The sequence below is a fragment of the Cheilinus undulatus genome, linkage group 4, assembly GCF_018320785.1.
Source record: "Cheilinus undulatus linkage group 4, ASM1832078v1, whole genome shotgun sequence".
Classification (NCBI taxonomy): Eukaryota; Metazoa; Chordata; class Actinopteri; order Labriformes; family Labridae; genus Cheilinus; species Cheilinus undulatus.
The window spans coordinates 26,431,545-26,446,979 of record NC_054868.1 but is presented as its reverse complement, the minus strand read 5'-3'; the positions used below and the strand labels follow the sequence as shown (position 1 = coordinate 26,446,979).

Genomic DNA, 15,435 nt, shown 5'->3' with positions numbered 1-15,435 from the left:
GCTGTGAGCATTGGATAGGGTGGCCGAATAGTAGGTTTACGCACAACTGCAATCCTCTGGAAGATCCTACACCTTGAGGTTGGTGAGACTCCAGAGGCACCAACAGCTTCAAATACTTGTTTGCTGCTTTGTAATGACAATCTAGCAGCTGCTCTCTTAATCCGATGTATTTGTCCATCAGACACCTTCCTCATTATGCCTTTATCTGCATGAACCCGTCTGTGCTCTGAATCAGCCACAAATGTCTTCAATGTTAACATGGAACTTGGCCTGTTAAGATGCTTTTGATTGAAATAGCTTTTGATTTCAGTAAATATGACCTCCTAATGCTGCAAATTCAATGAATGACCATTTTCAGTTCTTTACAGCCTATAAAATCTTTTCAAACTCAGTTTTGCATAATAATGTGGAACAGTGCATTTTGAAGTTTTTATTTAAAAAAAGTAATGGTTACCATTATGAAGATTGTTCAAAAACATTTGAATTATGCTCTAATAGCTGATGACTTGAAAAATATTCTGAATGTCCTTTGCATTCATATTTTGGAAAATAAGAGAAAAATGTAATTTGCATAATAATGTGGAAAGTGGTCTAAGGTCACTTCTTCACTGCATGCCCATGTGTCACAATAACCACATTTCAATGATTAAATTTCCCCAAATTACCATTCTTGCCAATACTAAAGGGTACTTCACATTGTATCCCTCTGCCAATAGTGTGTGAGTGAGTAAATGTTGGATTTACACAATCACATGCAGTCACAGTAAATTCTCTTAATATCTTGCAGTGTCATGGGATCAGTGGACATAATTGACTTAAGTTAATGATTAGCTCTGTGGTAGCTCTCTACCTAGCTGGTAGGTTTCTTTTCAATGTTATATTAATGTTAATACATAACTCTAATGGATACGGCTGAGCATGCATATCTTTCTCTGCACTTAAAGCGCTCAGAACTTTTTTCCAAAGCACCTCTCACCAGTGCGTACTCTTGCCATATTACAAAAAATTAATCTTGCTTTCCTCAGTAGCATCTGTAACGTCATTTTAAATGAGTTCTATGTGCTTTTATATTTCTGTATTTTAAGGGAATTTCATACAGAAGACATGCAGAAAATGAAAAGGAATTCTGTCCCAACACAGGCAGCTGCTGCGGACCTGAAAACTACCCTAAAAAAGAAGAAGGAGAATGACGAGTGAGATCGATTTCTCTCCGGATATTGTCAGAAGTCCCGCCCCTTCTTGATTTTTATCAGCAAGTGAGAGTGGAGTGCCACTTACGAGCACAGAGCTGCTGCAGAAGTTTAACTGTTTTCAACTGAGAGCACTTAAGCACAGCGACAAAAAACAGCTGATGCTGAGGGTGCTTTTTCTGCTCCGCCCCACACTCCAGTTCATGTTTCTGCCGCTCACCTGTACTGAGCCTGGAAGTGCTCCTGGACAAAACTGTGACGACTTCGAGGCTGCTGTGTGCTGGCTGAACTGGGGCTGGAAGGCTCCTCTAGTGAACCAGGTCCCTACAAACAAAAAGAGCAGACTATAAAAGGAGGAAAATCATCCCTGAATTACACTTTATTAGTTCAACTTTTATACATTTTTTGCAGGCAGATACATGAATACAAACATGGATCGTCAAAATCATCTTCAGAATTCTTAAAATTAGACACATTTGTTTTTACCATGTTATCAAAGATGAAATAAAGCTGCAGGAGCGGATTTTCTTTTACACTTGAGTCAAGTTAAGCAGAAACATAAAACATCCTGTCAGGGTTTTCTGAAGTTTATCAATTTGTTGCAGAGAAAAAAAATATGAAAACAAGATTCACCTCATGTACTATTCAACTTCTGTACCATCTGCAGCAGCAGCTTGTAGTGATTAGTTACTTCTGCGACAGCCTAATTACTGATTAAGAGACGCAAGAATGATTTAGAAAATAGTTTTCCCTTTGTTTGCAGTATTACAAACAATATATTATACATAACGTAATCCCAAGTGACAATGTAACCGTCTTTAGAGGGATGCCTCAGCTCTGAAATGTACTCTTTTAAAAAACTACGAGATAATATACAATAGATGCTGAGTCAAACAGAAAAAGGAGATATAAGTTGTATGAAGTTGCCATGCTGATAATTTAAATTTCTGTAACACTTAAAGTGTTGTGTGAGGACAGAAAGACTTCAGACAAAAACAACACAACAAGAATGAAGGCCATGAATAAAACATTAACAACTATGACTCTAGGAGACACAGCGACTGTTGATAGCTGGGTGATAATGATTAATTTAACACAATACATGTGTAAAGTCCAGGTTTACTGATATAATATTTATGCTGTCAGGTCATGAACCAAGGTGCTAGTTTGATATTCATCTTAGCTGCAGTAAATTAAAGAAACTTTAAGCAGCTACAGATTACCTTTGATCAGGAAGGAAAAAAGCTGAATTGTTGGTTTGTTATCTGATAGCAAACTGCCACAATACTCTGTAGCAATGATGCACAATGAGAGCAAAAATGTAACATACTGCTTCAAAGCAACAACATATCTAAATAGGTGAACAGAAACATTAAGCTGGTATTTACAGACTGAAGGCCTTCATCCACTGAGTTTATTTTTTCATCAGAAACTGTAGCATGTTAAGAAAGAAATATGATCTTATATTGTGCACATTACACTGACTCACTGTTGTGGCGTGTGTGAGCCACAGAGATTGTGAAATAAATTACTGTTCACCAGGAGACTGCATAATGCAGCTGCAAGAATTTCAAAATAACTTAAATTCCCATTTTGTGCTGGTGAGCAGCAGTTTTACTTTGAGCTGCAGAGAATTAGGCAACAGAATTTCAAAAGTCATCCAGAAGGTTCCTTGAAGACTGAGATGCAGAGCTTCTCAATCTTGAATTGGCTGTACATAACAAAACAAACATCTGTCTGTTTGTGAACCCATCCCAGCTAAAAGGAATGATAAAAGCATGCCATGTAAACATCAGAGATCTGTATTTCACATATGAATATCATCTCTTATTTGTACAACACAAGCTAAGCTGCTCTCCGTCTCTTTCCCTCAGTTCTGCCCACTCTACTCCATCTCTTTTCTGAAGGACAATGGTGAACAATCCTCTGAACCCTCAGAGACAGACTGGGTTACAAGCATCGCCATGGAAACCCTGGCCTCATTCCCCAATTAAACATGTGGGAACAGGGAACTTTTTCATCCATCACAGAGTGGCCTAAAAATGAAGAAAGAGGTTAATCAGCCATTCAGGTTTGAATGAAGCCATTTTGCCGGATAGAAGTGCCACGTAAATCTCTAAACGCATGAATGTTTGCATGTATGCATTGAGGTTGACTTAATAAAGCACAGTGGGCCAACTGCAACAGATGACATAGCACCCCAAACCATCACTGACTGTGGAAACTGAAAACACTGGACCTCAAGCGCCTTGGATTCTGTGCTTCTCTGATCTTTTTCCAGACTCAAGGACCTTGATTTCCAAATTAACTGTCAAATTTACTTTCATCTGACTTTGGCAGCTAAGAAATGGTCCAGTTCTTTGTCTCCAGAGTCCAGATGCTTATAATGTTGTCTGCAGTTCAGGATTGGCTTGACACTAGAAAAACAACACTTGTAGCCAGTTTCCTAGACCCGTCTGTGTGTGGTGACTCTCCATACACTGATTCCAGCCTCAGTCCACTCCTTGCAAAGTTCCCCTAAGTTCTTGAATCTGTTTTGTGTGACAACTCACTGAAGGTTGCGCTCAACTCTGTTTCCTCTGCACCTTTTCTTACCACACTTTTCCCTTCCAGTTAAATTTCCATGAAAATTCTTTGATACGACACTCTGAGAACAGCCTGCCCTTCTGTGGCTCACCCTGCTTGTTAAGGATGTCAATGATTGTCCTCTGGACAACGGTCAAGGCAGCAGTCTTCCCCATGAATGCAGTTGTGTGTACTTCACCAGAATGAGAGAATGAAGGTTCAGGAAACCTTTGCAGATTGGAATTTTCCAGAATTTTTTAATATTTTGAGAAAGTGAATTTTTTATTTTTGCAAGCTGTAGGCTGTAATCATCAAGATTAAAACAAAGAAAGTATTGAAATATATGAAAAACGGCTCTGGTCCCTTCACTGCGACAAATACAGGAAGATTTTCTACATTTGAACCAGTTTAGAACATTTTTCCGATAGTTGCCACAGCTGGATTCATATTAACAGATAGTTTACATCAAAAAGTATAATAAGGTGAAGAAAGAGATATCTATGTGTGAAGATAAAGATCGACTTTGATATGTAACAGTCTACACATAAGGATGTAGAAGCAGGGTTTTTAACTGCCTACTTGAACATGCACCATCTAGCATAAACAGGTCCACAACCTCAAAGCCATACCTGAAAATAAATGACTGCTTTGAGCTAGAGTTAGAGAGCAAGGTAGTGATAGAGGCTGCACAAGTGTTCATCTAACAACGACAAGGTGTGCACATCAAAAAACACACTGTATTCTGCAGATACACACATACAAGGCAGGCAGGCAGGCAGACGCAGAATCACTGAGTGTTTTCTGCCTCTTTATTTAGCAGCCTGGGAATAATGAACACCAGCACAATGTTGTTCCAGCTCTGCCATCGGCTGACGGAAATAGCTGTGTGGGTCCAGCTGCGGCAAAAACAAGGGAAAACTAATGTACATAGCACTGAAAGCACTGAGCTATTCAACTGTCAGACTTGGTGCAATCCCCCCAAAAATCTGACTGCATAAAGATGTAGGACATATAATCTAGAACATGCTTGGGGGCATTTACACACCCCTGGTGGTGTTATTGATTTTTAAGATTTGCATAGCTTCTTGTTTTAGAGCTCAGCATGCTTCAGTTAAAATAGCTGTACTTTTCTTGTTATCTCTGCGACTGTAGTGCATGGATGATTTAAGGAAAAAGTAGTCGAGATATGATCCGGTGAATTAAGATTTTAAAAATGAAAAACTTAAGAAGATATCTGAGGAGCAAACCAAAGGATAAATCCTGATGCTTTTGTTTTTGAAGCTAGTCTTATTTTTTGTCCACACAACCAGGTTTTGGCCACTCTCAGCACAAAGATCTGATCTAATAAAGTATTTGAGTCAAAGCCTGGGGGACTTCAAGCAATGGGTTCTGGGATTTGGACACACCTCTGAGAGTGAAAACTGAATTATTTGTAGAATGTCTGTTCTTTTCACAGCACCAAAGTGAACTTCTTCTCAGCTTTTCCAGTGAAACCATTTTCAGAATATTAAAGAAGTTTTATTAAATGTTTCAGGAGAGTAAAAGGTCACTTTGGGGAGAACACTGGGTCCTCCAGCTCTCCTGGATCAGATCACTCCTCCTCTGAGCGATGCGAGGTCAGATGGATACATACCACCACCATCAGCAGAATCTACCGCCATTGCATCACAGAATCACAACAAGGACTCCCAGAACAAAAGCACAAGGATTGTGCATCAGTAAAAACACTGTGCTATCTGTGGAGACTCAAAAAAAGACACACTAAGGCCTGTACACAGGAACACATACCAGCACAAGTAAACACACAATTTAAGTGCTTACTGCAACAATCAGTGGCTGCGGTTACATGAGCATTTTTTTCACAATCAGATTAAATTCATTTGGATCAGAGATTAAAACGTCTCTGTACACATGGACACTAGAGGATACAATCCGATTCAGATACGTGTGCTCATGCATCTCAATCTGATGTGAATACAAATTTTCTGACATGCGCCTTATCGTCCCACAAGTTAAATCTATCAACAGTTTGCCATAGAAGAAAAAAATTCTTCTTCTGCACCTGTAAACAAACCGCCTGACTTACACTTGCAATCCCCAAATGACGGCCAGCGGGCCAGGTCCGGTGCCAGCAGGTGCCATCTGGCCCGTAAGACACTTGGGGAAAAAGATGGATATTTTCTATATTCATTTTCAACATTTACGTATTTCAGATACTAATTTCCACTCACTTATCACGATCTAGCTATAATTATAGCAAGGAAAGTTCATAATACGATGCAATAAATGAGTTAAATATGGTACATTGAACCCTCTTTGGAGCAGGGAGGAAACTCATAAAAAGACGCACAGCAGAGCGCACACCAGCGCATCCTCTCAGCTCTGTAAACATACTGTCCAATAATGGGCTGACACAGACTGCATGATTTTTAAGACTGAAGGAGATTAATTTATTTTGTCTATGTTTGATAGTTTTTAATTTTTTTTTTTGAAGATGAAGAATTTAACCACTGTGCAAAGCTGCAATTTGCTCTCTCTTATAGAGTCCAGTCCTATCTGCACCTCTGACTAGTTTTCTGCATCTCAGGCCTTAACAAATATCAGAGCCAGAGCTCTGTGGGGGATTACAAGAGCTGCTGTCATGACAGCAAATACTTTCCCTGCGTAATTGTCTGTCAGCCCCAAATACAGACAAGTGCTCCAACCAGGGAAACCAACTTGATCTTAGCTGGTACTAGAGGTACTGATAAGAAATATTAAAGGTCACATATTTTACTCTTTTAAAACAAGTTTAAATTGGTCTCAGAGGTCCTCAAAACATGCCTGTAAGGTTTGTTGCTGAAAAAAAAAAATCCAGTTTTGCATGTCCGGTGTTTCCCCTAGGTTTACAGCTTTGGGGGGGTTTCCTCTCACAACTACCTGTCTATAATACATAATAAACAAACAAAATTGACAGAAAACTTACATAATCCTGTATATATATATATATATATATATATATATATATATATACACATACACACACACATACACACAGTTGCAAGAAAAAGTATGTGAACCCTTTTGGATTTCTTGGATTTCTGCATAAATTGGTCATGAAATGTGTTCTGATCTTCATCTAAGTCACAACAATAGACAAACACAGTCTGCTTAAACTAATACCACACAAAAAATGATATGTTTTCATGTTTTTATTGAACAAACCATTTAAACACTCACAGTGCAGGGTGGAAAAAGTATGTGAACCCCTAGGCTAATGACTTCTCCAAGAGCTAATTGGAGCCAGGAGTCAGCCAACCTGGAGTCCAATCAATGCGATGAGATTGGACGTGTTGGTTAAAGCTGCCTGCCCTATAAAAAACACACACTAGTTTTGAATTTGCTGTTATCGAGAAGCATTGCCTGATGTGAACCATGCCTGGCACAAGAGAGCTATCAGAATGTCACGGAACGCAGGCAGGCAAAATCCAAAAACAAAAAGAGAAGGACCCAAATGCAGATAAACTAAGGAAGATTTAATTTAAAACAAACAAACAAACTTACTTGAAACTAAAACACTGGAATCAAAATCAAAGAAACAAAACAAAATCCACAGGAGCACGAGGAGTAACACAGGGAATGACATCTACAATGAACCGACACAGACACAGGGAGACACAGAGCTTAAATACACAGGGAGTGATTAACAACGGAGGACAGGTGTGGACAATCAGACACAGGTGGAACTGGTGAAGGCAATCACAGTGGAGGGAAACTCCGGCAGGAAGCAAAACTAGAATCACACACAAGGGAAGGCAAACTACAAAGTAAAACAGGAAACATGGAACCTAACACAAGAAGCACACGAGGACTGAATGACAAAACTAAACACTAGAAGCTGAACAAAGGAAACACAGGAGGATACAAAGAACCAAACACAAGGAGGGAAACTAAAACACAGGGAGGAAAACTGAACATGAAACACAGGGAGTAATTCTAAACATGGAATAACTAAACAAAGAAGCACAGGGAATAAACTACACAAGAAACACAGGGAGTAAAACTAAACATGAGACACAGGAATTAACTAAACATGAAACACAGGGAATGTAAAACTAATATGAAGCAGGGAATTACTAAACATGAAACACGAGGAGTAAAACTAGACATGAAACAAGGAATAAACTAGACATGAAATACAAGGAGTAACTAAACATGAACATGAACTAACATAAGGCACAAAATACACAGAAACACAAGGACTACAAGAAACACCTAAGAACTAAACACCAGAAATATACAAACTAGAAAACCTAAGTACAATGTAAAACTAGAAACATGGAAATCACAGAACAACCAAGGAAAACACTAGAGAATCTCAAAAACATAACAAATCAGAACCTGGATCATGACACAGAAGACCTACGATCTAGAATTGTTGACTTGCATGAAGCTGGAAAGGGTTGCAAAAGTATCTCTGAAAGCCTTGATGTTCATGTGTCCACAGTAAGACAGACTGTCTACAAATGGAGAAAATTCAGCACTGTTGCTACTCTCCCTAGGCGTGGTCGTCCTGTAAAGATGACTGCAAAAGCACAGCACAGAATGTTCAATGAGGTGAAGAAGAATCCTAGAGTGTCAGCTAAAGACTCACGGAAATCTCTGACATTTGTGTTGACAAATCTACAATAAGTAAAACAATAAACAAGAATGGAGTTCATGGGAGGACACCACGGAGGAAGCCAATGCTGTCCAAAAAACACGTTGCTGCACATTTGAAGTTTGCAAAAGAGCACCTGGATGTTCCACAGCACTACTGGCAAAATATTCTGTGGACAGATGAAACCAGAATTGAGTTGTTTGGAAGGAACACACAACGCTATGTGTGGAGAAAAAAAGGCACAGCACACCAACATCAAAACCTCATCCCAACTGTGAAATATGGTGGAGGGGCCGTCATGGTTTGGGGCTGCTTTGCTGCCTCAGGGCCTGCACGGATTGCTGTCATTGACAGAAAAATGAATTCCCAAGTTTATCAAGACATTTTGCAGGAAAACTTAAGACCATCTGTCCACCAACTGAAGCTCAACAGAGGATGGGTGATGCAACAGGACAATGACCCAAAGCATAGAAGTAAATCAACAACAGAATGGCTTCAACAGAAGAAAATACGCCTTCTGGAGTGGCCCAGTCAGATTCCTGACCTCAACCCGATTGAGATGCTGTGGCGTGACCTCAAGAGAGAGATTCACACCAGACATCCCAAGAACATTGCTGAACTGAAAAGTTTTGTAAAGAGGAATGGTCCAAAATTCCTCCTGACCGTTGTGCAGGTCTAATATGCAACTACAGGAAACGTTTGGTTAAGGTTATTGCTGCCAAAGGAGGGTCAACCAGTCATTAGCCTAGGGGTTCACATACTTTTCCACCCTGCACTGTGAATGTTTACATGGTTTGTTCAATAAAAACATGAAAACATATCATTTTTTGTGCAGTATTAGTTTAAGCAGACTGTGTTTGTCTATTGTTGTGACTTAGATGAAGATCAGAACACATTTCATGACCAATTTATGCAGAAATCCAAGAAATCCAAAAGGGTTCACATACTTTTTCTTGCAACTGTATATTTCCATGGTTGATATTCACATGATAAATGAGCAAACTTTGGTGTTTAGGTTCCAGTGTGAGAGAGAGAGGGGAGTGCAGTGGTGAGCAAGCGAGGTGGAAGCAGTCAAACTGTTATGAATCATCAATCTCCCATTTAAATGACCTGGGCTGATATAAATTTCGCATAAAATAAAACCTGTTCCGAAGAAACAAAACAATTTCGGCATCAGTGTGCAGACATGATTAGAACAACATGAAAGGGACTTATTGTGCAAAGGCCGTTCACTCTGCATGCCGACCTGTATTCCTCTGTGACGTACTGAGACACCTGCAGTAGCCTCTCAGTGCGCTGTCAGCACAGAGACCGACGCGCTTCCACTAATACACGATGTAATGAGCTGTCTGACTCCGCCCCTCTCAGGAAATGGATGTGGCCATATATATGCAAGAGTAAAACGACCATCAATCACATTACGTCGGTATGTTGGACCCACTTGAAGAAATTCAACATAGTATGATTTCCATTGGAAGAAAGAGTTAACACTTATTTTAAAGGTTTGTTTTTTTTATCTTTTGTGAATTTCAATATACTTTTAAAAATGCATTTTAAGTGCATACTTAGGGATTTTTATTTATTTGTGTACATATTAAGTGTGTGGTTATGTGTGTACTTAGTTGTATCTTTGTATTGTAACAAACCAGCTACCACCTCCACTGGCACATTTAGTGTTGGCGACAGCATTGTCTGTTTGTCTCAAATAAAGCTGAGACATTGAATGAACTGTCAATAAAAACATAATGTGTTTAGTTCAAAACACTGGAAGCTATATTGAACTAAAAATAGTACAGAGACAATATATGGCATGTTGAAGTTGAGAAAATATTGTGTTTGGTAAAAAAAAATTGCACTGTGTCCCAACTTCTTTGGAAACAGGGGTGTATCTATCTAGGAGGACAAATAAAGAATAAAACCAGCTAGCATCAAAGAACAAGTTACCTTCCACTAGGGTCATGACAGAAGTTGGTTCTCATCAGCCACAAAGTGCTGGATATACAGTCTTATAAATCTGAGACATGTCTCTATTTTTACTTGAAGTCTTTTCTGCTCTTCATGATTCTCCTCCTCAGAGTCCTCACCTCAGTTTGGGACTCAATTCAGCGTGATCAGTGGAACATTTCTCCAGTGCAGCCACTGTAAATCTCTCTGGCCCTGAGCCTCTGGCAGAGACACAGCTCCCCTCAAGAGATCTTCACACTCCAATCCCAACATGAAAACATATGCTGTTATCAAAGCGCTTCTGATTCCCTGCGGCATGCATTCATGTGAGACGTTACTGAGACACTCCTTCATGGCATGCTGCAGAGGAAGAGTGGGAGTTTGGCTCGCTATGTGTGGTTGAATATTTGACGCCTTTGTGTGTTTGTGTGAATGTAAGAATGGTTGTAGTTTTAAGCTAGGAAAAGGACCTGAAATCATTGTTACAGTAGGAGAGAGTAGGTGTCTGGAGATGGCGAGATGTTGTTGCTGCAAAACATATGAAAACAAACCAGGTGAGAAAATTGGCCTGGGGCAAAAAGCGTGACTCATAAACAAGATTGTATCTAGAAATACGTTGAGTTTAGTCACTCATTGATATTTCCATTAAGTGACTATTGTCACAATCATTAAGTATTACAGGAAGGAAACATAATTATCTGGAATTATCTGAGTATGAAGCAGCTAAAAGAAATACATGAAAGCTATTAAGCTTAAAGTCATATGCAGAAATCATGGGGGGGGGGGGGGGGGGCAGCGGGGTTTGGACTCCTCACCTCCACCCTTGGGAACCAGAATTGCCCCAGTCAGTAGATTATAACCTTACTTTATATAATACCACTCATTAAAACACCTGTGCCAGTTGTAGATGCAAAACAACATGATTCAAAGTTTTGAAAGATGCCCCCCCCCCTCATTTGCTTCACAGTGGTTTGGGTCTACTGCTAACCAGTCCTGCACCCCAAACACTTCAGTGCTAGGGTGTCTGTGGAGCTGAGTATAGTGTTGGTGCCGATGGCTAGTCCGCAGTGAGTGCATGCTTTCCCTATGTTAAAACATTATTTTTTACTTCTGGCATATAACAGAATAAACCACACACAGGATCAACATGACAGCCATATTGCCAGCAGCTGCATCTCCTAATGCTTTTTGTCCAGAGAGGCAGAAGATGAATCCCCCATTAATTAGAATAAGAAATAGCAGATGTGAATTTATCATTAAGGGCACTAGGGATACATACAGAAGGCAAAGTTGCAAATTTATACCAAAATACTATCATTTGTAAATAGTACCACCAATATTTCTGGCATATAACTACATTAATATATCCTACACATTTTTTGTTCCTTTGGGTTAAATTGCCCATTATGTAACTTCGTTCATAATTTTTAGAATAGGAGAATAAATTATTCTTTAAAACTGTAAACACTATTTTAACCTGAGGTCGGTACCCATTTTCAGCACTATTATAGCCCAATCCGACATTCGTAGGGTTTGTTGTTTTATTATAGTAAACAATCCAGAACAATTCTGAGACACCTCCATACAGAAAGTCTAGCATTTCTGATTTTAGTCTTTCCTTCAACAACTTGTTCCTTCACATTAGGGATGTTGATGAGCACAGAGCTCTCTGGGTGTGCAGCAGTTGCAAATGTAAACAAACCAAATGGCAAACCAAAAGAAGAGTGATGAAGTTGGTACCATGAAATGAAAGAGTGAGGTACGTTTGTCGAGCTCTGACAGCAACATCCCTGCCTTTATGATGTGTTGAGGAGTACTGAAATCTGGTTACCAGCTTATTAAGGGTACCAACTGGTACCTATCACAACTTATTACATCACAGATTTCAGTGCTTCATTTGAGTACCCCACTAACCTGATGCAACTTAACACTCCAAATGAAAGGCATGAAATATGTTTTGATTTATGTGCACTGCTGTGCTTTGCATGCATGTTTCCACCAAGGCCACTGTCACATTGATGGACATATTAACTTTATTGATTGTCTCTGATATAATGAATTTTTTTTTAGCCTCTTGCATAAGGAAGTTCAACTGTTTGATTTACTTACAGTCTGTGGTCTTTTGGCATTTTTAAAGATATTTCTCTGAATCTTTAACAGCACTGAAACAGCTTTAATTCACCCACCAACTTTTAACACAATTTTTTTACCTTAAAAGTAACGACTCAGGCACCGTTCGGGCACGGTCATGTTCATTTGTTCATCCTAAAACTTAAAAGTGTGTCTTTAAAGGACGGAAGTTTTAGTTCTGAACTTTTTTCAATAACAGTATCAGTATCAATCATCAGGCACGAAAAGCCCAAAAATAAATCATGTATCCAAAAATGTGATTAAAAAACATTTTTTGAAGTTTTAATAATAAAGTAAGTGTATAAACCACAGATGCAAGTCAGTGTAACCTCTTTGAGAAAAGACCACCCAGAGCGTAGGCATGGAAGCTAAACATCACTCCAGATGGGGCAAAGAACATGTTTGTGCTGTGGTAGCAGGCTAAAGCAAGTGGCTTTCAGATTTTTTATCAATTTGCATCCTGCTTTTTACATTAACATGACTGTCTTTAATATTTGTGCTGTGTAAAGAAATACTCGATATACAGTGCTTAACAAATTTATTAGACCACCTGTCATATTTGTCTCAGAGACCATCCAGCATCATGAAGTGCTTTAACACGGACCCTTTCATTTTCAGTGAGCTCTCCACGTTTTGCCATTTTGATCAGGAATGAGGAATTTTAAACTGAATTCACTTTTTTATACCCAAATTTGAGCCAGCTCACTGGGCTTCTCTAAAAAGTCAGAAATTAATCAAGCATAACATTCAACCACTAAAACTATTTTTTTCTGTTCAGGAATGCAAATCAATAACTATAATTTGACATATTAATCAAGAAATATTAATATGCTTTGTTATTTGTTCAGTTTTTTTGTTAATCAGTAAATTTGAAAATTCATGAATAACAATAATAATTATATTTTAGCATTAAAAATATTATTTGGGTTAAAGAGCTTCTACATATTGGTGTATTAACCATTGCAGAAACATAAAAAATTATTTTGGTAATTACCAATGCTGTTAATTCAGGGCAGCTGTGGCATAAACCTTACTTTGGGTGGTGGTCTAATAAAGTTGTTAAGCACTGTACATTTAAAGACATTTTAAAAAACTAATTCATCTGTAGGCTGTCATTGTAGTGCAATGCACTCTGGGATGTGATGTCAAATTGTTGCACTCTTCCACTGACCCTGCCCATTTCTTAAAGTCCTCTTTACTAAAACTTTACTTTGGTAAAGAAAAAAAAACTTTAAAGATGATGCTTCTTTAGAAGAACAATGCAGACAAATTATATCACCCAGAATGCACTGAGCAACAATGACAGCCTACATATGAAAATATTCTTCAAAATGTCTCAAAATATAGAACTCTTGTGTGTTTCTTTGCACAACATTACTATAAAAGACACTAAAGTTAATCCAATAAAGTCAAAGTGTCTAATATGCAGGCTTCCTTTCAGCGTCTACGGCATCTCCTGTGGCCAATACTCTTACTATTGACTTGAGAACTCCACTTCAAAAATCCTAACTTCCCTTTTAGGATGATCATAAAAGCTGTAAATTGAGTTTTACATTATTCAAACATCACTCTGACATACTGCAGATCCACTGCTTCACTCTATTCAGTGTAGCAGTCCTGTTTTTCAACAGCAGCAGCTAGTGTCATCTTCACTCTGTATGTCTGAGATTATAAACGACACAAAGACAAATCTTGTTGTTTTATTTCAAAGTCATCTGGCATATGAGAAATAGCAGCTCTATTTTGACCTGAAGTCATTTGCGTAATAAAATATTTAATGATGCTACTGTGTCAGTGTGCTAAATCACCTAAACTGCATACAGTGACTTTTGAAAAAAAAAAAACTCTGAAAAATAAATGGTGTCCGACTGAGGACAGACGCTGACACAGTTATCAGCTCAAACCACATTTTTAATCAACAGGCTGGCTGGAGGAGCTTAACACTTTCCCCTTGACTGCCAGGAGCTGCTCTGAGTCATCCCTACACTCACTTAGAAATTCACTTCCTCATACATTCCCACAGACAAACATGCACACTATCGTATGTATTGATGTGTAAACCTTCACACTGTCCCTCCTTGTTCACTGTTTTTTTCCTTCTCTTGCACAAAAAACAGCATTCAGGCTCATGATAAAGCATACGTCCTTCAGAGACACTGCCATTCACTGAGGTGACAAAGCAAAAATGTGTCAGAAACCAGAATGAGATGCAGTGAATATTAAGACCCAACCATGGTTCTTCCTCCAAAAGTGTTTTCACCACAGTGAGGCCAGGCTTTGTGATCCTGAAGTGCCAAATTCAGCGAGAGCTACAGGAAACGTTATCTTATGCAGCCATACTCCTCTCTCAAATCAAGCTCTGGAGTCATTTTCATAACAAAATTTGAAGTCCAAAGCTGAGCAGCAGAGACTGTGTAGTCCTTAAATAACCTTATTCCAGTGGAAAGTCTCAAACAAATTGACCCTGGTGCCATGCTTTAAAGTCTGAACCTACTTCCTCTTCAAGTTTGTGGGGAAAATGACTGCGTTTCCAAAAAAAAAATAAAAAATAAAACATTTAGAAGCTTGATTTATAAAAATAAATCCAAATACATTAATTTTACAAAGGTGAAATATTGGTTTGTACAATTTCCTCCTCATGCAGCATAATGAAGGAGATCCCCACACTAAATGATGTCCTCTTCCAAAGAGGTGATGCAGAGCTGGGCTTGACAGCATCATTAGCCTACTCATCCATAACAAATTATTCATGTTTCTGCACAGGCTGTTGTGCCTAGTCAGCTGTGCAGCCACTTCTTAGCACTGTTCCAAGCTCTAATTGGTGCATGTGATGCATTTTTATTGTCTTGCACTGCTAAATCTAAAAAAAGAACAGCTGATAAAAACTGAACTTCAACATAAAGGTCAAACAAAAGCTGGAAGACATTACATAATGTAAAACATACACAAAATGTTTATGAAAAAAAT

The 15,435-nt window shown here is 38.7% G+C and overlaps 1 protein-coding gene across 1 annotated transcript in view; it reads right to left on the bottom strand.

The window, feature by feature from the left end:
- The window catches only part of usp43a (ubiquitin specific peptidase 43a), a 181,703-nt gene that overhangs the window by 114,679 nt on the left and 51,589 nt on the right, over positions 1-15,435 (bottom strand). Inside the window, exon 3 of the mRNA XM_041784322.1 lies at positions 1,411-1,514. Within this exon, the coding sequence (XP_041640256.1) occupies positions 1,411-1,514 (104 nt within the window). The remainder of the gene's footprint in view (positions 1-1,410; positions 1,515-15,435) is intronic.